The sequence below is a fragment of the Schistocerca cancellata genome, chromosome 10 (assembly GCF_023864275.1).
Source record: "Schistocerca cancellata isolate TAMUIC-IGC-003103 chromosome 10, iqSchCanc2.1, whole genome shotgun sequence".
NCBI lineage: Eukaryota > Metazoa > Arthropoda > Insecta > Orthoptera > Acrididae > Schistocerca > Schistocerca cancellata.
In genome coordinates, this window is record NC_064635.1 from 100,094,247 (window position 1) to 100,119,509 (window position 25,263).

At 44.3% G+C, this 25,263-nt stretch overlaps 1 protein-coding gene across 1 annotated transcript in view; it reads left to right on the plus strand.

Moving 5' to 3' along the window:
* The window catches only part of LOC126106171 (GILT-like protein 1), a 33,572-nt gene extending 14,422 nt beyond the window's left edge, over positions 1-19,150 (plus strand). Inside the window, exons 3-5 of the mRNA XM_049912410.1 lie at positions 4,170-4,340; positions 15,586-15,732; positions 19,124-19,150. Coding sequence (XP_049768367.1) covers positions 4,170-4,340; positions 15,586-15,732; positions 19,124-19,150 — 345 coding nt within the window. The remainder of the gene's footprint in view (positions 1-4,169; positions 4,341-15,585; positions 15,733-19,123) is intronic.
* Positions 19,151-25,263: the final 6,113 nt, after the last annotated feature.

The following is a 25,263-nucleotide window of genomic DNA, read 5'->3' on the forward strand; positions in this document are numbered from 1 at the left end:
AGCCACCAAGCGGTGTGTGGCAGAGGGCACAATTCGCGTCAAAGTCATATTCCGCCCCCTCTGTTCCACTCGCGGATCGCGCGAGGGAAAAACGACTGTCTGAACGCCTCAGTACGAGCTCTAGTTTTCCTTATCTTTGAATGGTGATCATTGTGCGATTTGAAAGTTAGTGGCAATAATATATGCTCTACATACTCGGTGAAGATCGGATTTCGGAATTTAGTGGGCAGCCCCTTCCGTTTAGCGCGCCTTCTATCTGCAAATGTGTCCTACTTCAAACTTTCTATGAGATTTGTAACGTTCTCGCGATAGATAAATGTACCAGTAACGAATCTTGCCGCTCATCGTTGGACCTTCTCAATCTCTTGAATCAGATCCCACTGGTAAGGGTCCCATACAGACAAATAATACTCTAAGACTGGACGAACTAACGTATTGTCCTTGTTGAAGGACTTCGTCGCTTCAAGATTTTACCAATACAACGCAATCTAGAGTTCGCCTTACCCGTTACTTGTGTAATCTGATCATTCCATTTGAGATCATTTCGAATAATCACACCCAGATACTTGGCGGATGTTACCGCTTCCAAAGACTGGGCATTTATTTTGTACCCGTACATTAATGGGGATTTTCGCCTTGTTATACGCAGTAGGTTACACGTACTAATATTGAAAGATAACTGCCAGTCATTACACCACGCATTTATTTTCTGCAAATCCTCATTGATATGTTCACAACTTTCGTTTGATACTACTTTCCTGTAGACTACAGCATCATCGGCAAACAGTCAATACCATCAACCAGATCGTTTATGTAAATCGCAAAAAGCAGCGAACCTATTACGCTGCCCTGGGGCACAGTTGACGTTACCCTTGTTTCTGTTGAAATCTCCCCGATCAGGACGATACACTGCTCCCTGTCTGTTAGAAAACGTTCTATCAAATCTCTTATCTCATCGGATAGACCGTAAGCGCGCACTTTTTGGAGCAAGCGACAGTGCGGCACTGAGTAGAACGCCTTTTGAAAGTCGAGAAATATGGCATCAACCTGGGAGCCGGTATCTAGAGCCTGTTGTATATCACGCACAAAGAGGTCCAGCTGTGTCTCGCATGACCGCTTTTTCCTAAAACCGTGCTGGTTTCTGCAGATCAGCTTCTCAGAGTCTATAAAGGTCACTATGTCTGAACACAACAAATCGATGTCAGTGAAATGGGCCAGTAATTATGTGCATCCGATTTTCTACCCTTTCTTATAGATTGCTATGACTGGGCCTTCTTCCAGTACAATGGGACCTTCATTGCTCAAGACCACGGCGCACAATTTCCTCTCCCGAACGATCTTCTAACGACACCACGCGAATCGTGTACCTGTCCCCACCGCTAATAAACAGTTCGCAACAGTTCTTGTTGACACGTCTGGACTCACAAGCTTTCTCGTGAGCCACTTGGTAGCTGTACCATTCGCCTCTGCTGCCCTTGCAATACCACGATCCTGGTGGGCGTCTGTGGTGCGTCAACGTCCAGGACGTCACCTACGGTTTATGAGAACGTTCACGTGACTGAAACTTCCTGGCCGATTAAAACTGTGTGCCCGACCGAGGCTCGAACTCGGGACCTTTGCCTTTCGCGGGCAAGTGCTCAACCATCTGAGCCACCGAAGCACGATTCACGCCCGGTACTCACAGCTTTACTTCTGCCAGTATCTCGTCTCCTACCTTCCAAACTTTACAGAAGCTCTCCCGCGAACCATGCAGAACTAGCACTCCTGAAAGAAAGGATACTGCGGAGACATGGCTTAGCCACAGCCTGGGGGATGTTTCCAGAATGAGATTTTCACGCTGCAGCGGAGTGTGCGCTGACATGAAACTTCCTGGCAGATTAAAACTGTGTGCCTGACCGAGACTCGAACTCGGGACCTTTGCCTTTCGCGGGCAAGTGCTCAACCATCTGAGCCACCGAAGCACGATTCACGCCCGGTACTCACAGCTTTACTTCTGCCAGTATCTCGTCTCCTACCTTCCAAACTTTACAGAAGCTCTCCTGCGAACCATGCAGAACTAGCACTCCTGAAAGAAAGGATACTGCGGAGACATGGCTTAGCCACAGCCTGGGGGATGTTTCCAGAATGAGATTTTCACTCTGCAGCGGAGTGTGCGCTGACATGAAACTTCCTGGCAGATTAAAACTGTGTGCCTGACCGAGACTCGAACTCGGGACCTTTGCCTTTCGCGGGCAAGTGCTCTACCATCTGAGCTACCGAAGCACGACTCACGCCCGGCGTGAAAATCTCATTCTGTTCACGTGACGCCACAATCTGATCCCTGTGACTCACGCTCATTTGGCTGTAGGTGGCACGAGTGCCTGTCCGTGGCATGGTTGCCTGCCTGCTTCACACTTTTGCACCATACTGAGCCTTCTGGGTGGGAGCATTCCCGATTGAAGTGTAGACGCAGACGGCGCTCTCGTAGCTACGCCACTTGCTGTGGGACAACATTCAGTGTCAGTACATCTACACTCACGCTCATAAATTAAGGATAACTGAAGAATGTGGTGCCACACAACGTGGCACTACGCAAAACTGGCGCTGATAGCATAGGCACATAGGGAATACACACCACACAGATCTGTAAGTCCATGGTATTGGTGATAAGTTGAGAAAACTGTCCAGAAACACATGTGCTACAAAACGCCACTGTTTCCTGCGCATGTACCCCGACATCAATATGGGATATGACCACCATGCACACTACACAGGCCGCACAACGGATTGGCGTACTCTGGAGCGGGTGGTCGAGCAGCTGCTGGGGTGTAGCCGCCCATTCTTGCACCAGTGCCTGTCGGGACTCCTGAAGTGTCGTAGGGTTTTGAAGACGTGCAGCGATACGTCGACCGAGAGCATCCCAGACGTGCTCGATGGGGTTTAGAACAGGCAGGCCACTCCATTCGCCTGATATCTTCTGTTTCAAGGTATTCCTTCACGATGGCAGCTCCATGGGGCCGTGCGTTATCATCCATCAGGAGGAAGGTGGGATCCACTGCACCCCTGAAAAGGCGGACATACTGGTGCAAAATGACGTCCCTATACACCTGACCTGTCACAGCTTCTCTGTCAAAGACATGCAGGGGTGTACGTGCACCGATCATAATCCCACCCCACATCATCAAACCACGACCTCCATAAAGGTCCCTTTCAAGGACATTAAGGGGTTGGTATTTAGTTCCTGGTTCACGCCAGACGAAAAGCCAGCGAGAATCACTGTTCAGACTATACCTTATCTCGTCCGTGAACATAACCTGGGACCACTGTTCCAGTGACCTTGTACGGTGTTCTTGACACCAGAGGTCAGTGGAATGCACCTTGTAGGTCTCTGGGCGAATAAATTGTGTCTATTCAGTCTTCTGTAGACTGTGTGTGTGGAGACAACTGTTCCAGTGGCTGCGGTAAGGTTCCGAGCAAGGATACCTGCAGTTCTCCGTGGCCGTCTGCGGGCACTGATGGTGAGATATTGGTCTTCTTGTACACTGTGGACGTCCCGTACTGTAGCGCCTGGACAAGTTTCCTGCCTGCTGGGATCGTTGCCATAATCTTGACATCACACTTTGTGGCACACGGACGGCCTGTGCTACGACCTGCTGTGTTTGACCCCTCCTAACGTCATCAATATGTGCTCTTTGAGCCATTTTCAGCACACAGTCACCATTAGCACGTCTGAAAACGTCTGCACACTTATTCGCTGCACCGTACTCTGACATGCACCAAGACACCTCTGCATATGTGGACTTCTGCCAGCGCCATCGTGCAACGACCGCAGCTCAAATGCACCGCATGGTCTTATCCGGAGGTGATTTAAACCCGCAAAGCGCCCACCAGAGCGTTGTTTCATCATGTATCAGCATTATCTTCAATTTATGAGCATGAGTGTATCCCAGGTCTCATACGCTGTCATGGATGGAAATCGACGTCGTCTTTCCACGTGTGTGAATTTTTTTCTTTTTTGTTTTTTTAGCAGTGTACAGAAACTCAGCTACAGATTCGATGACTTGTTACTAATTAATGAAAAGCACCAAGAAATGACGGAAGATTCTCTTAACTTTGTTACTAACTTATACAGTTTTTACTTGCTTGTGTTTATTACAGACTGTGTGTGTCAATTGCTTTTACTTTCACAGGTTAATAGCACGGTTCCTCTCACTTTCATATGCGAGCACGGTGAAAAGGAGTGTGAAGGACTCAAAATCCACTCGTGTGCCATAGCCCTCGTCCAAGACCAGATCTCGCTGCTATGGCTGGCGGAGTGCACCATCCGCAACCAGACACTCCCAGGAGCAAGACTGATTGAGGTAAGCCAGCCGTGAATTCTGACTGAGGTAAGCCAGCCGTGAATTCGCATCGATTATCGTTCAGTAGACTCAGATTAGCTGAGCTGGGGCGGTGAGAACGACTTAACCAAGCGCTCCCCGCCTTTGTAGCCTTGCAGATATTGCTTCTTATTTTTATAGTTTTTTATTTTCTTATTTACCAGCTGCGGGCACGTAATAAATTCAGATACTCTCCTTTCCTTGTATTCTGTTATTGCAGTACTCCTTCACCTTCTCCTTATGTTGCCTTCTCCTTTCTTCTTTCCATGTTGTTCCGAATTTCGTATTTTGTCTCCACTGAAAGCCTTCTGAATGTAGTATTTTATTGTTAAAAAGATTTCGTTTTGCTATTTCCGATTTTTTATTCTAATTTTTTTCTACTCCTTTCCTTGTTTCTATAATTCATGCTGTTATTATTTCTTCTTCCAGAAATACAGAAACATTTATTTCGCGAGCCTGTTCTCATTTATTCGGTAGAGGTGTCCAAAAAAGATTAATCTTCTTGTAACCATTGCTTCTGATATTTCCTTTGTATTTTTGTCGATCTCCTCACTACTTATCATTTTCCAGGTATCTGTAGTTTGTATTGCGTCCATCATTTTTTTTCAACAATGCATATTCCAGGAACCTCTATCCTATCCAGCTTATAGTTCATTGTTAGGCATTCAGATCCATATAATATTCTGGTAGTATTATTGTGGTAATGTATTTTAGTTTTGTTTTTCTAGATATGTATTTCTTGTTGTAAGTATTCTTTGTCAGATCATATGCTCCCTCCTTATCGTTACCTCTTACATACATTTCAAAATTTTCTAGTCCCCTCTGTTGTATAGCTTCTCCAAGATATTTAAATTTACTTACTCGCTCTATTTTACCTACCTGTTTTTCTATGAATTTTGGTGCATTTTTTTATATTTGTCATGAATTTGGTTTTTTTTCAGCTAAAATTTTGAGACCACATTTTTCACTATTTCTTCCAGAAGATTTATTTGAATAACTGCGTCTCTTGTGTTCCAAAATGGGCTCCAAAAGCCAGGCAGTTTACCTTAATACCATTTGTCTTCCTTCGTGGAATTATTGATTCAATTTTGTGATCTTTCTAGCTCCAAATTCCAGATCCTTACTACACTACCGGCCATTAAAATGGCTACACCAAGAAGAAATGCAGATGATAAACGGGTATTCGTTGGACAAATATGTTATACTAGAACTGACATGTGATTAATTTTCACGCAATTTGGGTTCATAGATCCTGAGAGATCAGTACCCAGGACAACCACCTCTGGCCGTAATAACGGCCTTGATACGCCTGGCTGGCTGGCTCTAAGCACTATGGGACTTAACATCTATGGTCATCAGTCCCCTAGAACTTAGAACTACTTAAACCTAACTAACCTAAGGACATCACACAACACCCAACCATCACGAGGCAGAGAAAATCCCTGACCCCGCCGGAAATCGAACCCGGGAATCCGGGCGTGGGAAGCGAGAACGCTACCGCACGACCACGAGATGCGGGCGATACGCCTGGGCATTGAGTCAAACAGAGCTTGGATGGAGTGTACAGGTGCAGCTGCCCATGCAGCTTCAACACGATACCACAGTTCATCAAGAGTAGTGACTGGCGTATTGTGACGAGCCAGTTGCTCGGCCACCATTGACCGGACGTTTTCAATTGGTGAGAGATCTGAAGAATGTTCTGGCTAGGGCAGCAGTCGAACATTTTCTGTATCCAGAAAGGCGTGTACAGGACCTGCAACATGCGGTCGTGCATTATCCTGCTGAAATGGAGCGTTTCGCAGGGATCGAATTAAGGGTAGAGTCACGGGTAGTAACACATCTGAAATGTAACGTCTACTGTTCAAAGTGCCGTCAGTGCGAACAAGAGGTGAGCGAGACGTGTAACCAATGGCACCCCATACCATCACGCCGGCTGATACGCCAGTATGGCGATGACGAATACACGCTTCCAATGTGCGTTCACCGCGATGTCGCCAAACGCGGATGCGACCATCATGATACTGTAAACAGAACCTGGATTCATCCGAAAAAATGACGTTTAGCCATTTGTGCACCCAGGTTCGTCATTGAGTACACCATCGCAGCCGCTCCTGTTTGTGATGCAGCGTCAAGGGTAACCGCAGCCATGGTCTCCGAGCTGATAGTCCATGCTGCTGCAAACGTCGTCGAACTGTTCGTGCAGATGGTTGTTGTCTTGCAAAAGCCCCCATCTGTTGACTCAGGGATCGAGACGTGGCTGCACGATCCGTTACAGCCATGCAGATAAGATGCCTGTCATCTCGAGTGCTAGTGATACGAGGCCGTTGGGATCCAGCACGGAGTTCCGTAATACCCTCATGAACCCACCGATTCCATATTCCGCTAACAGTCATTGGATCTCGACCAACACGAGCAGCAATGTCGCGATAAGATAAATCGCAATCGCGATACGATAAATCGCAATCGCGATAGGCCACAATCCGACAAAGTTGGAAACGTGATGGTACGCGTTTCTCCTCCTTACACCAGCCATCACAACAACGTTTCACCAGGCAACGCTGGTCAACTGCTGTTTGTATATGAAAAATCGGTTGGACACTTTCCTCATGTCAGCACGTTGTAGGTGTCGCCACCGGCGCCAACCTTGTGTGAATGCTCTGAAAAGTTAATCATTTGCAAATCACAGCATCTCCTTCCTGTCGGTTAAATTTCGCGTCTGTAGCACGTAATTTTAATGGTGTAGCAATATTAATCGCCCGTAGTGTACTTTTTCTAGAACGCAGTGAAACAGTAAACGGGACGAACCGTCCCCTTGTCTAATAGCAACTTTTATTTCAAATGGCCGAGGTAGTGCTCCTACAAATTTATCTTTAGATATTGTCAGTGTTAGTGTTTCAAGAATTGTGTTTGCTGATTTTGCCTTATAGTTTGTTCGCTTAATTTTTTGAAAACTCAATTTCTTGATTAATGTAATCATTTGAAGGATGGTTTGATAGTGAAAAGTTTATATCAACAGTTGTATAACATTGTAGCTCATTGTATTTTAGTGCAATAAAAGAATCTGGGAAAAAATAACTCGCTAACGCACACCAGTTGGGCGGCACTCCGCTCGGAAGTAAGCCGATTCAAATCCTAGAGGTGGATGAAATTTTAACTGCCAGTATCTGGTGGGCAGTAAAGGGGAGGACAGGTCGTCGCGTAAATTTTCTGATCATCAGAGTTTGCGCCAATGTCCGATATTAAATTCCAGAACCGTGTGTAGTGTCTTATCAAGTGAGGGCATGCCACACTGTTGATGGTACAAAGACTTCTTTTCGTTGTATAACCACAACTGTATATGCCCATTTTCTCAAAATGGAGTAAAATCGCAACTGTTGGTGAACCAGTAATATTTTGTTGTTTATTTTGAACAATAAAATAATACTGGGTTAGATAGAGCAGCAATCAGTCTTAGAATTAAGTCGCTTTAATATGACATTTATAGTCACAACGCAGATCAGATTTCGACCTGTGTCAGGTCATTATCAATGCTAAAAACAAATACAAGAGTATATATTACAATGTGATTTACAAAAGTTACAAGTCTATGACATGGTTGTCTTTTAATGTTCATATTATATACCAGTGCGGAATTGTAGCAGTTGTTCGAGCTCAAGTGAATGCTTACACAGTTCAACCATTACTGTCGTAAAATTATATGTTGGTTTCACAGTACAGATCGGTTTTGCGTATGGCGCCCTCTATGAGCTGCGCCTGAAGTTTACAGTTTTCACGACGTTTTTTGTAATATTTATATTGTATACTAACTAAGTAGTAACATGAAATTATTATGAGTAAAACTATGTAAAATTACAATTCTTACTTTTTCTCATGTCTGTAATGTGCTAGATGTTTAAAATTACTATAGCACGTAACAGTGACATTTTACGCCTCATGGGCTAAAATTAATTATAAAACTGCTATGGCTATGTAAAGTACGTTATTGGAAGTATTGCATATTTTGCCGTGTTGGGAACTGTCTTACCTTAATTAGTTGTTACTTAACGAAAGATATAACGTGAACGTATTTACAAAATGCACTTTGTTTGCGCTAGAAGCGCTTGTAAGCTTCATTTCAATACGTCGCACTTAGTGGCCGAGAAATAAAACACAAACTCATGAGGGTAACTATTAGCAAAAATTAATACGTGAAACTGTCACTTTTCAAAATAAGTGTTCAAAAGATCACGCTTTGTCATATTGTTTTTATATTGGCCAAACCGTTCGCTCGAATTTTCCAGAATTTCCTCCACACCAATTGCTAACAATTGTGGCCCAGTGACAGGGCGCATTATCACGAAAACACGAAGTCCGTGTATGGCTACAAAGGGTTTCTAAGTAGCCGAGCATGCCCATTTACACTCAACGATTCGTTCAGTTGGACCGGAGGACCCAGTTCATTCTATGTAAATACAGTGCAAGACATTGTGGAGCCAACACCAGCTTGCACAGTGCCCTATTTTGTCTAACAAAACAAGGCCCATGGCTTTGTGGGGTCTGCGCTACACCCGAGCCCTGTCATCAGCTCGCAGAAACTGAAATCGGAGCTTACCAGACGGGGCCACGGTTTCCTAGTCGTCTAGGATCCAACTGATATTCACAAGGCCAGGAGAGACACTGTAGGCGATGTCGTGCTGTTAGCAAAGGCACTCGCGTGTGTGTGGTTTGAGGTTTTCGGGCGCTAAACAGCATGGTCATCAGCGCCCAAACGCATAGAAACAGGAACACATACGAGGAAGGGACGAAGACGGACATCGGACATGGAGAACGGCTAAAAGACACAGACCTGACGCAGTTCCAAATCCTCACATACAGAGGCAAAACAAGAGGAGAAGAAACGCACTAAAAAAGGAAAGGAAACACAAGGAAAAGAGAACAGAAACCGAAGGGAAACAAGGAGGTAATCGTGACTGGCGGACCTCTTACCTAAAACCTGGGTGAGCCAGTCACCCAGCAGCACATTAAAATCCTCTCCCTAAAATCCGAGGCAACAAATTGGACAGGACACAAAACCGTAAGACCTTAACCACAGTCGTTGCGTCGTCTTGCAAAATAGAGGGCAAATCCGGTGGCAAGGAAAACACCACCCTCTGGTCAGAGAATAAAGGACAGTCAAGTAAAATGTGGCGGACAGTAATCTGGACGCCACAAGCACTGCAGATTGGGGGGTCCTCCCGCCGGAGTAAAAAACCATGCGTTAAGGGACTGCCCGATGCGGAGGCGAGTGAGGAGAACCTCATCCCGCCATGGCCGCGTGGTGGCCTTGACCAGACGCAGCTTATTTTCACCGACTGGCAGCCACTTCTCTTCCCATTGACGCATAACACGAAAACGCAGGAGGGAGGTAACAGCATGGAGGGGGACGGCACATTCAACAACGTGAGGGAGGGAACATGCATCTTTGGCAGCCACATCCGCCAGTTCTTTTCCCCTGATATCCACTGGGTACAAGTGTTGCATGGTCTGAAGGGCACTCAGGGAGTCAGAACAGATGAGAAACTTAAGACTGGGAACACATCTCATCTGCTTCAATGCCCACAAGATCGCAAAAAATTTGGCATCAAAGATGGTAAACGATGCAGGAAGCCGTAACTTGATGACTCGATCAGGGAAAACAACAGCACAACCAACAGAGTCCCCTTGTTTAGAGCCATCCGTAAATACTGGTACACGCTCGGGATGCTGGTGTAAAATATCGTAAAATAAGGAGGTAAAAACAAATGCAGGAGTGCAGCTCCTCCGGTACTCTGACAAGCCTAAAAGGACGCTGGGCCTCTGGAGCAATCAGGGAGGCAGGAGGGTAAAACCCTGGAGTTGGGGTGCCACACGCTCCACACCAAGGGAGTCAAGCAAATGTTTGGCACAAATCCCAAATGGTCTCGTTGCCCTGGGGCAACTGGAAAAGAGACGTTCCATAGGCGGTTGGGCAAGGTAGGGTACGCAGGGGAGGTAGGACAGGCAAGGAATTGGCACACCCGTCGCACCATGAGGAGGCTTACTCAGGCAAGGCACTCACGTTCGTCGCCTGCTGCCATAGCCCATTAACGCCAAATTTCACTAGAGACGGGATTCGTAACTCCCTGTCCGACAAGAATGATGATGGCGTAGTGGTCTGCCTAGTGAGCAGCAGACCTGGATTCGAATCCAAGTCTTGGTATAAAATTTTCGTTCGTCGCTTCAGTCTGCATATCTGAGATGGATATCAAGAAGGGACCCCTTATCAGAGAAGCAAAATTCTCGGCGCGAGCGAAAACGTTCTACAATGTCTAAAAAATCCACTTCTGTAGTTTTGTGTTTTACAATAATTCACTTCTTTCTGTACATGCTCGTGTCGACTTGAATGCTGTTCGTATCCGACAGGAGTGAACAACAGCATTGAATGCAATAGATATGAATCTTCTGAAAACAGATCTTCCGTCGTTATGTGGAAATAACACTGACCGGAAAAAGACACTTTATTTTTTTTCAAATCTCGTAGCGGGGTATGTAATGCCTCACAAAGTTCCATATCCGAAATTTCAAAGGCATTTTAAGGAACTCAGAGTAGCTTTGTATAAAAAAGAACATTTTGTGATTACACTGGCGCCAAAGTAGACAAATAGTTCCTTGTTATATGAGAGTTATCAATGCCTACAGATGTTGCCAGTTTATAGTTGGTCATAACACAGAATAATAACATGAAAATTTTGTAAAAAAAGGCAGCACAGCATTGACTAATTTCACGCAATCTGGAACCAGTTTACTTGGTTTTAAATTTATGTATAGTGTAATTTGCTATAGGTCTGAAGGGCTGACCTCATAATGTGAAACGTTATTGTAAAAACTCCATATCATTTGCCAAAGGACGTTTTAAGGGTAATATATGTGCAGAAGTTGTTTCTTAAGTATGTCAAACAATGGTAATAAAGTGATACTTTAAAACTCGTTATCTCAAAACACCTATTGCCGCAACAAACATCCAACCTGTCACAACTCACTCCATATTTCTTACAAACTGTTCTGAATTTGATTAACTTCTCATGGTTGGGATTCACAGTCATATAATATTTCTTAAAAGACATCATAGTCGCCATTGACTGTATAAAATATTTATTGTTACTATTGCAATTTCGGCCTTATGGCCATTTCCAAGTAACACTGCAAAGTCACCTAAACTCAAAAATACAAAAGTGAAGCACAGGGTGTATCTACATAATTAAGGAAACATTTCATTAATAAAGTAGCTCAATTACAAAAATTGGAGAGAGATATACATTACTTACATTCTGTCAGAATGTCGTCGTTTTTTTTCCCTTCTTTATCGTGATTTCATTCCCCTGCCCCATATGGGCAGGGGAGGGCTGTCAGCGGCACAATCTGCCGCTCTTCAGCCGAGTAACATGACAACTTAAAATAAGAATAATATGTTATAAACATAAGGCGATAAAGGGGAACTTTAAACAGAATAATGGGAGAAAATGGAGGTAAAAAATAGACTAACACGGAGACGTTCATGGAGGACAGTTAAAAAAAAAGGTCACCAGAAAGTTAAAAAACACAGTTGGCGATTCTTCAAAACTCAGAGAAGACACTGAATGGACATGCACACGTTAAAAGTCGGCCACAGTGGCAAAAACACTCCGGAATAACACACTTAAAACCCATTTGGAGCACACACGATGAAGAATAAAACTGCCAGGCGGGACCTGCCGAGGGAAAGGGCAGAGAGGATGGAAAAGGAGGGGAGAGCAAGGGTCAGCAGGGGAAGCGGCGGGATGAAGAGAGGAGGGGCATCAGTGGGTACACGAAGAGGCAGGAGACACGTGAGGCAGGAGATGAAGAGGGAAGACAGGGCAGAAGAGAGTACAGAGACACTGAAAGGAGGCAGAAGAGATGGAGGAGAAGTAGGAGGGGCAAGCCGCTCAGGAGGAGGGAGGGGGAGGAGAGGGAGCCCTGAGGAGGAGGCAGGAAGATGGGGTTAGTTGGTAGGAAGGGTAGATGTCAGGGCGAAGCTTATCATCTGGGAGGGGTAGATGGTGGAAGTTGCATTGGGAAAGGAGATGAAGGGTGTGGAGATGGAGAGAGGGTGGGACACAAAGGGAAAGGTGCGGCAACTGGATGGGGGTGGAGAGGAAGGGAGACACCAGGGGGTGAGGGGGATCAAGGCGGTGGACAATATATAGTGTGCGGATGTGTTCAAGGAAAAGGAGAAGGTGGGGAAAGGGGATGAGGTCGTAGAGGATGCACGTTGGGGACGGAAGGCTGATGCGAAAGGCGAGGTGGAGCGCATGGCATTCGAGGATTTGGAGGGCTTTATAGAACCGGGGAGGGGCGGAAATCCAAGCTACGCTGGCATAACAGAGGATGGGGCGGATCAAGGATTTGTAGGTGTGAAGGATGGTGGAAGGATGCAGACCCCACATCCGGCTGGACAGGAGTTTCAGGAGGCGGAGGCGGTTGTCAGCTTTGTTTTGGATGGTAAGGAGATGGGGAGTCCAGGTGAGGTGGAGGTCGAGTGTGAGGTCAAGGTATTTGAGGGCTGGAGTGAGGTGGATAGGATGGCCATAAATGGTAAGTAGAAATCACGGAGGCAGAAGGAGCGGGTGGTGCGACCTATGAAGATCGCCTGGGTCTTGTAGGGATTAACATGGAGGAACCACTGGTTGCACCAAGCGGTGAATTGGTCAAGGTGGGTTTGGAGGGTACGTTGGGACCGTTGAAGGGTAGGATAAAGGGCTAGCGAACTGGAGAAGATGAACAGGAGGGGGAGGTTTGGGCATATCAGCAGTGGACAGGATATAGAGGAGAGGGGAAAGGACAGAACATTGGGGCACGCCGGTGGAGGGAAAGAAAGTACGGGAGTTGGAATTGTGGATAGTCACATAGGAGGGACGATGGGAGAGGAAGGAAGCAACGAGACGGACAAAGTTGATGGGGAAAGCATAGGTCTGGAGTTTGAAGAGAAGCCTGGGATGCCAGACACGGTCATAGGCGTTCTGGAGATCAAGGGAAACAAAGACAGCAGAGCGACAGGAGTTGTTGGAGGGAAAGACATGTCGTCAAAATGCAGCTTTTTGATTGAGAGTCCCACAAGGTCCGATGAGTACGACACTTATTACATCGTAATATGTTGTTAAATATATACTGAACTGTCGATGTTACCATCGTTCTAATAATCTATCACACATACAAGTTCAGGTGCACTGACAACATGTGGAGCTAAGTCAGTTGGCGCGAAAATACATTTACTAAAGATACTGCCTGTGCACGTAGCAAAGATAGTGCACACCAAGGATACAACTTATAAGCTTTATATCGTAAAGTCTTTTCATCTGTCGACATCATACAGCTTACTAAATAGTGCTATGATTGTCATGGGCAGTAGGATAAGATAGGAATATTTATTTATAACATAATAGAGGATAATACATGTGTTATCTGTTAATACGCTCTCACATTGACTTAAGTGCCCGTAAATGAGATGAAGACAAAGCTCTGATATACAGGTTGTTACAAAAAGGTACGACCAAACTTCCAGGAAACATTCCTCACACACAAATAAAGAAAAGATGTTATGTGGACATGTGTCCGGAAACGCTTAATTTCCATGTTAGAGCTCATTTTAGTTTCGTCAGTATGTACTGTACTTCCTCGATTCACCGCCAGTTGGCCCAATTGAAGGAAGGTAATGTTCACTTCGGTGCTTGTGTTGACATGCGACTCATTGCTCTACAGTACTAGCATCAAGCACATCAGTATGTATCATCAACAGGTTAGTGTTCATCACGAATGTGGTTTTGCCGTCAGTGCAATGTTTACAAATGCGGAGTTGGCAGGTGCCCATTAGATGAATGGATTAGCACGGGGCAATGGCCGTGGCGCCGTACGTTTCTATTGAGACAGATTTCTAGAACGAAGGTGTCCCGACAGGAAGACGTTCGAAGCAATTGATCGGCGTCTTAGGGAGCACGGAACATTCCAGCCTATGACTCGCGACTGGGGAAGACCTAGAATGACGAGGACACCTGCAATGGACGAGGCAATTCTTCGTGCGGTTGACGATAACCCTAATGTCAGCGTCAGAGAAGTTGCTACTGTACAAGGTAACGTTGACCACGTCACTGTATGGCGAGTCATGCGGGAGAACCAGGTGTTTCCGTACCATGTACAGCGTGTGCAGGCACTATCAGCAGCTGATTGGCCTCCACGGGTACACTTCTGCGAATGGTTCAGCCAACAACGTGTCAATCCTCATTTCAGTGGAAATGTTCTCTTTACGGATGAGGGTTCATTCCAACGTGATCAAATTGTAAATTTTCACAATCAACATGTGTGGGCTGGCGAGAATCCGCATGCAATTGTGCAATCTCGTCATCAACACAGATTTTCTGTGAACGTTTGGGCAGGCATTGTTGGTGATGTCTTGATTGGGCCCCATGTTCTTCCACCTACGCTGAATGGAGCGCGTTATCATGATTTCATACGGGATACTCTACCTGTGCTGCTAGAACACGTGCCTTTACAAGTACGACACAACATGTGGTTCATGCACGATGGAGCTCCTGCACATTTCAGTCGAAGTGTTAGTACGCTTCTCAACAATAGATTCGGTGACCGATGGATTGGCAGAGGCGAACCAATTCCATGGCCTCCACGCTGTCCTGACTTCAACCCTCTTGACTTTCATTTATGGGGGCATTTGAAAGCTCTTGTCTACGCAACCCTGGTACCACATGTAGAGACTCTTCGTGCTCGTATTGTGGACGGCTGTGATACCATACGCCATTCTCCAGGGCTGCATCAGCGCATCAGGGATTCCATGCGACGGAGGGTGGATGCATGTATTCTCGCTAACGGAGGACATTTTGAACATTTCCTGTAACAAAGTGTTTGAAGTCACGCTGGTACGTTCTGTTGCTGTGTGTTTCCATTGCATGATTAATGTGATTTGAAGAGAAGTAATAAAATGAGCTCTAACATGGAAGGTAAGCGTTTCCGGACACATGTCCACATAACATATTTTCTTTCTTTGTGTGTGAGGAATGTTTCCTGAAAGTTTGGCCGTACCTTTTTGTAACACCCTGTATAATACTTTGTATGCGTATAAATTCAGCACGAGTTATACTTTGTAAATCCATGTGGATTTGTACATAAACGCTTTTATCCCTCAAGAAAATTTATTGTTGTTTATTGTTGGGTTTGTTTTCAGTGTGCCACGCGCCTGGGGATCGAATGGAGGCCGATAGCGGACTGCGCCAAGACGACGAATGGCAGCCAACTGCTGAAAGTCAACGGAGACAAAACTAAAGAGCTGAATCCGAAACTTAAGAACGTACCCACCATCACGTTGAACGGGGTGAGTGGGTGACCGACCACGACGGGAATTATCCTTTTTATTCGCCTATTTGAACGAGGTTTTATTTTCGGTGAAATTGCTTGGTTACGATGATTACAACGATCATGTGTTCTGCTAATTAGCCAGGTCTATCACCGCACAACACAGCATTCTTTAAGGTTGAAACACCTGTTTGTGGAGATAATGCTGCGGAAAGAGACTTCCGCCGGGAATGGGGCTCTTGTCTCATAAGCGGCTTTTCGCAGATGGCAGGTTACTGTCAGGATCTTCAGTCCCAAGAATGATTTGATGCAGCTCTCCAAGCTTCTCCATCCTATGCAAGCATCTTCATTTCCAAATAACTGCTGCAACCTACATCCTTCTGGATCTGCTTAATGCATTCACCTTTTGTCTCCCTCTACGATATTTACGCCCCCCTCCCCCAATCCCCCTCCCCCCCCCTCTCCCACACACACACACTCCCCTCCAGTACAAAATTTGTAATCGATTAATGTCTCACAATGTTCCCTATCAATTCATCCCTTCTTCCAGTCAAGCTGTGCCAAAAATTTCTTGTCTCCCCAATTCTATTCAATACCTCCACATCAGTTACATGATGTCCGCCCCGCTAGCTGATTGGTCAGCGTGACGGATTGCCGTCCTACGGGCTCGATTCCCGGCTGGGTAGGAGATTTTCTCCGCTCAGGGACTGAGTGTTGTGTTGTCTCATCATCATTTCATCCCCATGTGAACATGTTCACTGATTCTGCTGTAACACCAAATTCGATTGTGATTTTATCTGTTGTTTCTCTATCTTTGAAATGAAATGCATTCTAGTAGTTTTTTGTTATAAAGTCATGTCTCATGCAGTGGCCTAGCCAATTTCTTTTGGTCCTCTAAACTGTTTCCAGTATTTGTCTTTTCTCGTTCAGCTTTTGTAACACAATAATACTCTTTGCTACATCTGCCCATTGCACACCGCCCATTCATCTCCACTTCTACATCTCAAAAGCTTCTACGTATTTCTACTCTCTTCACCGTATTGTTCATTTTTCGTCACAATAGACGATAGCACTCCATCTAAAACACATATGTTTTCTTTAACTGTTTATTTAAAGGACCATGGAAAATACACCTCCTTGTGTAAGACACAATTCTGCAATAGCAATCCTTAATTTTATTTCTTGATTAAACATCATGTTTCTAGCAATTTTGCAACCTATGTACCGAAGTTATCAACTTGTTCCACTACCTCATCACTAATTTTTACTTTTAATTTTCGTTGATTGCCCTGTAAAAATCATTGCCTTAGTCGTCTTCACATTAATCTTCATCCATATTCCACACAGCTGGTGCCTAGCCTTTTTACTGCTCCAGAGCTGGCGCTGACTGTTGTGGACACCCTGCACATTAAAAACCGGTCATATTACTGATTTTCATAACTGTCTTAAACTCCTGTTATCTTTCTATCCACCAGCTGTGTAAATAATTAAAGTGTAATGCATTAACTTTCATATATCATCCAGTGGAGCGGTGCCTTCATTGAAAATACGGAAGCGTCCGATCCCGCCCGTCTGCTTTGACCCATGACGTCACAAATATGGCGGAAACGACCATAAACCATGAGTCCAATATGGCGCATATAAAGTCGTTACGTACACATTATGAGGACGAAAATACATCGAAAAACAAACACACACACGTTCCACAAAACGCCTAATGACACTAACGGTACAAGCGCGGGAAATAGGGGGTTTTAGGGTGGGGACATACTAAATATAAACAAATTTAGACACCCACCCCCACGCAAAACGACGAAAAAAACCGACATCACAAAACTCCCCAAATACCACTAAACACATCATCATCTGGAATCGGACACTTCCCTTGATCTATATAGCTCAACAGCAGCTCCCGATCCCATAAATTAGGACCTAACACATCCCTTGACCTATATAGCTCAAAAACATCTCGCGATGCCAATACCAACATTCGCAGCCACACATTGGGATCGAACACTTCCCTTGACCTGTTATCCTTACGACATCTCCACATACCGCCGCCCCTTGTCCGAGACGCCGGAACTTTAAGTAAGCCCCATTTCTTCACGACATACTGAACACGACTTCATCCAAAAATTCGAATAGTTGAAGAAATTTTATTAGAGACAACGCACTGTCCCCCATCATAGCCGACAACCGAAAACTGTTGACCCTGTCAGTCATATCCATACCTACCAAAGACATAAAAAGAATCAATTTACCAAAATTCACACACGACACCACACTCGCAAACTAAACCAAAAACATCACCTAACGCACCACCAGAGAGCACCACCGATCGTATCAAAACGACACCTACAAACACGCCACTCTCACAAACTAAATTCCACGCCGTCGTGACGTCACACACCACAACAGCCTTACGTTACTGCTCAAAGCCGACAGGTGGGATCGGACGCTTCGGTCGACCCCCTTCATTTTACAGCGTCTTTAAAGTTCGATGTAACATACCTTCTTACATGCATGCATTTCTGGAGGAGCAGCCATATTAAACTATGAAATGCATTCGCCAATGGAGAACACGATTGTACAATGGCTATACGATTTTCTAGTAACATATGAAATTTTGTACCAGACAGAAACATGAACCCCGATCTCCCACTACACGCAAGCGGTCACCTTAACCACCTACGCTGTCTGAGGACATCTACAGGACCGAAATAACTTCCATGTGTCTTGGTGTCTACGTCCCTTGGTGCTCGCACACAAATCGTGTGATTCCCACACACGGAGAGAATCTGTTTTTCGTCAGGCTGCTTGCTTTGCCATGAAATACAGTAGGTCAGTGTCTGTATTTTACATTGTCTGTATATTTTGACGCAATTTTACCAGTTCCATAGTGATATTACGAAATACAAAAATAACTCTGTCTTTTGTTTTCACGACTAAACTGCTAATCCAGTTCGATGAAATTTGATATCTTGATAGCATACAACAGTCTAATCCTAAGAGGGTGAAGTAGGCAATGGAATATCTTTCTTATATTAGTGAAGGTAAACCATGTTAAAAAATTATTAAATTTGTTGTATAGTCTAAGCGCTGTGTACTCCGTAGCTACTTCAATAGCACAATGCATAGACGTGCACTCCTGCCCCTAACCCCCTGCATACACTGGTTTGGCAGCGACGACGTACGTGCTACCACGCCACGTGTTAGATCAGTTGACTGGGTGGGGGTGGGGGGATGCACAGGACAAGCCATGCTCAACTGAGCAGGGAGACACTTGAGAACAGCTGACGTCATTGCATGTACAACTGCCCACTTACTCACCATCACTCGCCATAACGAAACTACTAATGTGGGAGTGCAGCTATAAGTGACAGCTGGTTCCAAATCTTGTTTCATTGCAGACAGCTGATGGTGTTTTACATGAATAAAACTAAATGCAAATTTTGTTTTAATTACACACACAGAATTTAAACAACTTTAGTAAGGTTGTTCCCCCCCCCCCCCCCCCCCCCGCCACCCATGAACCACAGACCTTGCTGTTGGTGGGGAGGCTTGCATGTCTCCTCGATACAGATAGCCGTACCGTAGGTGCAACCACAACGGAGGGGTATCTGTTGAGAGGCCAGACAAACGTGTGGTTCCTGAAGAGGGGCAGCAGCCTTTTCAATAGTTGCAGGGGCAACAGTCTGGATGGTTGACTGATCTGGCCTTGTAACACTAACCAAAACGGCCTTGCTGTGCTGGTACTGCGAACGGCTGAAAGCAAGGGGAAATTACAGCCGTAATTTTTCCCAAGGGCATGCAGCTTTACTGTATGGTTAAATAATGATGGCGCCTCTTGGGTAAAATATTCCGGAGGTAAAATAGTCCCCCGCTGGGATCTCCGGGCAGGGACTACTCAAGAGGACGTCGTTATCAGGAGAAAGAAAACTGGCGTTCTACGGATCGGAGCGTGGAATGTCAGATCACTTAACCGGGGAAGTAGGTTAGAAAATTTAAAAAGGGAAATGGATAGGTTAAAGTTGGATATAGTGGGAATTAGTGAAGTTCGGTGGCAGGAGGAACAAGACTTTAGGTCAGGTGAATACAGGGTTATAAATACAAAATCAAATTGGGGTAATGCAGGAGTAGGTTTAACAATGAATAAAAAAAACAGGAGTGCGGGTAAGCTACTACAAACAGCATAGTGAACGCATTATTGTGGCCAAGATAGACACGAAGCCCACGCCTACTACAGTAGTACAAGTTTATATGCCAACTAGGTCTGCAGATGACAAAGAAGTTGAAGAAATATACGATCAGATAACAGAAATTATTCGGACGGTGAAGGGAGACGAAAATTTAATAGTCTTGGGTGACTGGAATTCGATAGTAGGAAAAGGAAGAGAAGTTAATGTAGTGAGTGCATATGGATTGGGGGTAAGAAACGAAGCCGCCTGGTAGAACTTTGCACACAGCATAACTTAATCATAGCCAACACTTGGTTCAAGAATCATAAAAGAAGGTTGTATGCATAGAAGAAGCCTGGAGATACTGACAGGTTTCAGATAGATTACATAATGGTAATAGAGAGATTTAGGAACCAGGTTTTAAATTGTAAGACATTTCAAAGGGCAGATGCCGACTCTCACCACAATCTATTGGTTATGAACTGTAGATTAAAACTGAAGAAACTGCAAAAAGGTGGGAATTTGAGGAGATTGGACCTGGATAAACTGAAAGAACCAGATGTAGAGAGCTTCAGGGAGAGCATTAAGGAACGATTGACACGAATGTGGGAAAGAAATACAGTAGAAGAAGAATGACTACCTTTAAGAGATGACATAGTGAAAGTAGCAGAGGAACAAGTAGGTAAAAAGACGAGGGCTAATAGCAATCCTTGGATAACAGAAGAGATATTGAATTTCACTGACGAAAGGAGAAATATAAAAATGCAGTAAATGAAGCAGGCAAAAAGGAATACAAACGTCTCAAATATGAGATCGACAGGAAGTGCAAAATGGCTAAGCAGGGATAGCTAGAGGACAAATGTAAGGATGTAGAGGCGCAAATCACTAGGGGTAAGATAGATACTGCCTACAGGAAATTAAAGAGACCTTTGGAGAAAAGGGAACCACTTGTATGAATATCAAGAGTTGTTGTTGTTGTTTTTCAGTCCTGAGACTGGTTTGATGCAGCTCTCCATGCTACTCTATCCTGTGCAAGCTTCTTCATCTCCCAGTACCTACTGCAACCTACATCCTTCTGAATCTACGTAGTGTATTCATCTCTTGGTCTCCCCCTACGATTTTTACCCTCCACGCTGCCTTCCAATACTAAATTGGTGATCCCTTGATGCCTCAGAACATGTCCTACCAACCGATCCCTTCTTCTGGTCAAGTTGTGCCACAAACTTCTCTTCTCCCCAATCCTATTCAATACTTCCTCATTAGTTATGTGATCTACCCATCTGATCTTCAGCATTCTTCTGTAGCACCACATTTCAAAAGCTTCTATTCTCTTCTTGTCCAAACTATTTACCGTCCATGTTTCACTTCCATACATGGCTACACTCCATTCAAATACTCTCAGTAACGACTTCCTGACACTGAAATCTATACTCGATGTTAACAAATTTCTCTTCTTCAGAAACGCTTTCCTTGCCATTGCCAGTCTACATTTTATATCCTCTCTACTTCGACCATCATCAGTTATTTTGGTCCCCAAATAGCAAAACTCCTTTACTAATTTAAGTGTCTCATTTCCTAATCTAATACCCTCAACATCACCCGACTTAATTCGACTACATTCCATTATCCTCGTTTTGCTTTTGTTGATGTTCATCTTATCTCCTCCTTCAAGACACCATCCATTCCGTTCAACTGCTCTTCCAAGTCCTTTGCTGTCTCTGATAGAATTACAATGTCATCGGCGAACCACAAAGTTTTTATTTCTTCTCCATGGATTTTAATACCTACTCCAAATTTTTCTTTTGTTTCCTTTACTGCTTGCTCAATATACAGATTGAATAACATTGGGGAGAGGCTACAACCCTGTCTCACTCCCTTCCCAACCGCTGCTTCCCTCTCATGCCCCTCGACTCTTATAACTGCCATCTGGTTTCTGTACAAATTGTAAATAGCCTTTCGCTCCCTGTATTTTACCCCTGCCACCTTTAGAATTTGAAAGAGTGTATTCCAGTCAACATTGTCAAAAGCTTTCTCTAAGTCTACAAATGCTAGAAACGTAGGTTTGCCTTTCCTTAATCTTTCTTCTAAGATAAGTCAGGTCAGTATTGCCTCACGTGTTCCAGTATTTCTACGGAATCCAAACTGATCTTCCCCGAGGTCAGCTTCTACTAGTTTTTCCATTCGTCTGTAAAGAATTCGTGTTAGTATTTTGCATCTGTGACTTATTAAACTGATTGTTCGGTAATTTTCACATCTGTCAACACCTGCTTTCTTTGGGATTGGAATGATTATATTCTTCTTGAAATCTGATGGTATTTCGCCTGTTTCATACATCTTGCTCACCAGATGGTAGAGTTTTGTCAGGACTGGCTCTCCCAAGGCCGTCAGTAGTTCTACTGGAATGTTGTCTACTCCGGGGGCCTTGTTTCGACTCAGGTCTTTCAGTGCTCTGTCAAACTTTTCACGCAGTATCGTACCTCCCATTTCATATTCATCTACATCCTCTTCCATTTCCATAATATTGTCCTCAAGTACATCGCCCTTGTATAGACCCTCTATATACTCCTTCCACCTTTCTGCTTTCCCTTCTTTGCTTAGAACTGGATTTCCATCTGAGCTCTTGATGTTCATACAAGTGGTTCTTTTATCTCCAAAGGCCTCTTTAATTATCCTGTAGGCAGTATCTATCTTACCCCTAGTGAGATAAGCCTCTACATCCTTACATTTGTCCTCTAGCCATCCCTGCTTAGCCATTCTGCACTTCCTGTCGATCTCATTTTTGAGACGTTTGTATTCCTTTTTGTCTGCTTCATTTACTGCATTTTTATATTTTCTCCTTTCATCAATTAAATTCAATATTTCTTCTGTTACCCAAGGATTTCTACTAGCCCTCGTCTTTTTACCTACTTGATCCTCTGCTGCCTTCACTACTTCATCCCTCAAAGCTACCCATTCTTCTTCTACTGTATTTCTTTCCCCCATTCCTGTCAATTGTTCCCTTATGCTCTCCCTGAAACTCTCTACAACCTCTGGTTCTTTCAGTTTATCCAGGTCCCATCTCCTTAAATTCCCACCTTTTTGCAGTTTCTTCAGTTTTAATCTACAGGTCATAACCAATAGATTGTGGTCAGAGTCCACATCTGCCCCTGGAAATGTCTTACAATTTAAAACCTGGTTCCTAAATCTCTGTCTTACCTTTCGTCTCCCTTCACTATCTGAATAATTTCTTTTATATCATCATACATTTCTTCAATTTCTTCGTCATCTGCAGAGCTAGTTGGCATATAAACTTGTACTACTGTAGTAGGTGTGGGCTTCGTATCTATCTTGGCCACAATAGTGCGTTCACTATGCTGTTTGTAGTAGCTTACCCGCATTCCTATTTTCCTATTCATTATTAAACCTACTCCTGCATTACCCCTATTTGACTTTGTGTTTATAACCCTGTAGTCACCTGACCAGAAGTCTTGTTCCTCCTGCCACCGAACTTCACTAATTCCCACTATATCTAACTTTAACCTATCCATTTCCCTTTTTAAATTTTCTAACCTACCTGCCCGATTAAGGGATCTGACATTCCACGCTCCAATCCGTAGAACGCCAGTTTTCTTTCTCCTGATAACGACATCCTCTTGAGTAGTCCCCGCCCGGAGATCCGAATGGGGGACTATTTTACCTCCGGAATATTTTACCCAAGAGGACGCCATCATATTTAATCATACAGTAAAGCTGCATGCCCTCGGGAAAAATTACGGCCGTAGTTTCCCCTTGCTTTCAGCCGTTCGCAGTACCAGCACAGCAAGGCCGTTTTGGTTATTGTTGCAAGGCCAGATCAGTCAATCATCCAGACTGTTGCCCTTGAAACTACTGAAAAGGCTGCTGCCCCTCTTCAGGAACCACACGTTTGTCTGGCCTCTCAACAGATACCCCTCCGTTGTGGTTGTACCTACGGTACGGCTATCTGTATCGCTGAGGCACGCAAGCCTCCCCACCAACGGCAAGGTCCATGGTTCATGGGGGGGAATATCAAGAGCTCAGATGGAAACCCAGTTCTAAACAAAGAAGGGAAAGCAGAAAGGTGGAAAGGGTATATAGAGGGTCTATACAAGGGCAATGTTCTTGAGCACAATATTATAGATGTGGAAGGGAATGTAGATGAAGATGAAATAGGAGATATGATACAGCGTGAAGAATTCGACAGAGCACTGAAAGACCTCAGTCGAAACAAGGCCCCGGGAGTAGACAACATTCCATTAGAACTATTGACAGCCTTGGGAGAGCCAGGCCTAACAGAACTCTACCATCTAGAGAGCAAGATATACGAGACAGGCGAAATACCCTCAGACTTCAAGTAGAATATAATAATTCCAATCCCAAAGAAAGCAGGGGTTGACAGATGTGAAAATTACCGAACTATCAGTCTAATAAGTCACGGCTGCAAAATACTAACGTGAATTCTTTACAGGCGTATGGAAAAACTGGTAGAAGCCGACCTCGGGGAAGATCAGTTTGGATTACGTAGAAATATTGGAACACGTGAGGCAATACTGACCCTACGACTTATCTTAGAAGCTAGATTAAGAAAAGGCAAACCTATGTTTCTAGCATTTGTAGACTTAGAGAAAGCTTTCTACAATGTTGACTGGAGTACTCTCAAATTCTGAAGGTGGCAGGGCTAAAATACAGGTAGCGAAAGGCTATTTACAATTTGTACAGAAACCAGATGGCAGTTATAAGAGTCGAGGGACATGAATGGGAAGCAGTGGTTGGGAATGGAGTGAGACAGGGTTGTAGCCTCTCCCAGATGTTCTTCAATCTGTATTTTGAGCAAGCAATAAAGGAAACAAAAGAAAAGTTCGGAGTAGGTATTAAAATCCATGGAGAAGAAATAAAAACTTTGAGGTTCGCCGATGATATTGTAATTCTGTCAGATACAGCAAAGGACTTGGAAGAGCAGTTGAACGGAATGGACAGTGTCTTGAAAGGAGGATATAAGATGAATATCAACAAAAGCAAAACGAGGATAATGGAATGTAGTCAAGTTAACTCGGGTGATGCTGACGGAATTAGATTAGGGAATGAGATATTTAAAGTAGTAACGTAGATTTCCTACTTGGGGAGCAAAATAACTGTTGATGGTCGAAGTAGAGAGGATATAAAATGTAGACTGGCAATGGCAAGGAAAGCGTTTCTGAAGAAGAGAAATCTGTTAACATCGAGTATAGATTTAAGTGTCAGGAAGTCGTTACTGAGAGTATTTGTATGGAGTGTAGCCATGTATGGAAGTGAAACATGGACGATAAATAGTTCGTACAAGAAGAGAATAGTAGGTTTCGAAATGTGGTGCTACAGACGAATGCTGACGATTAGAT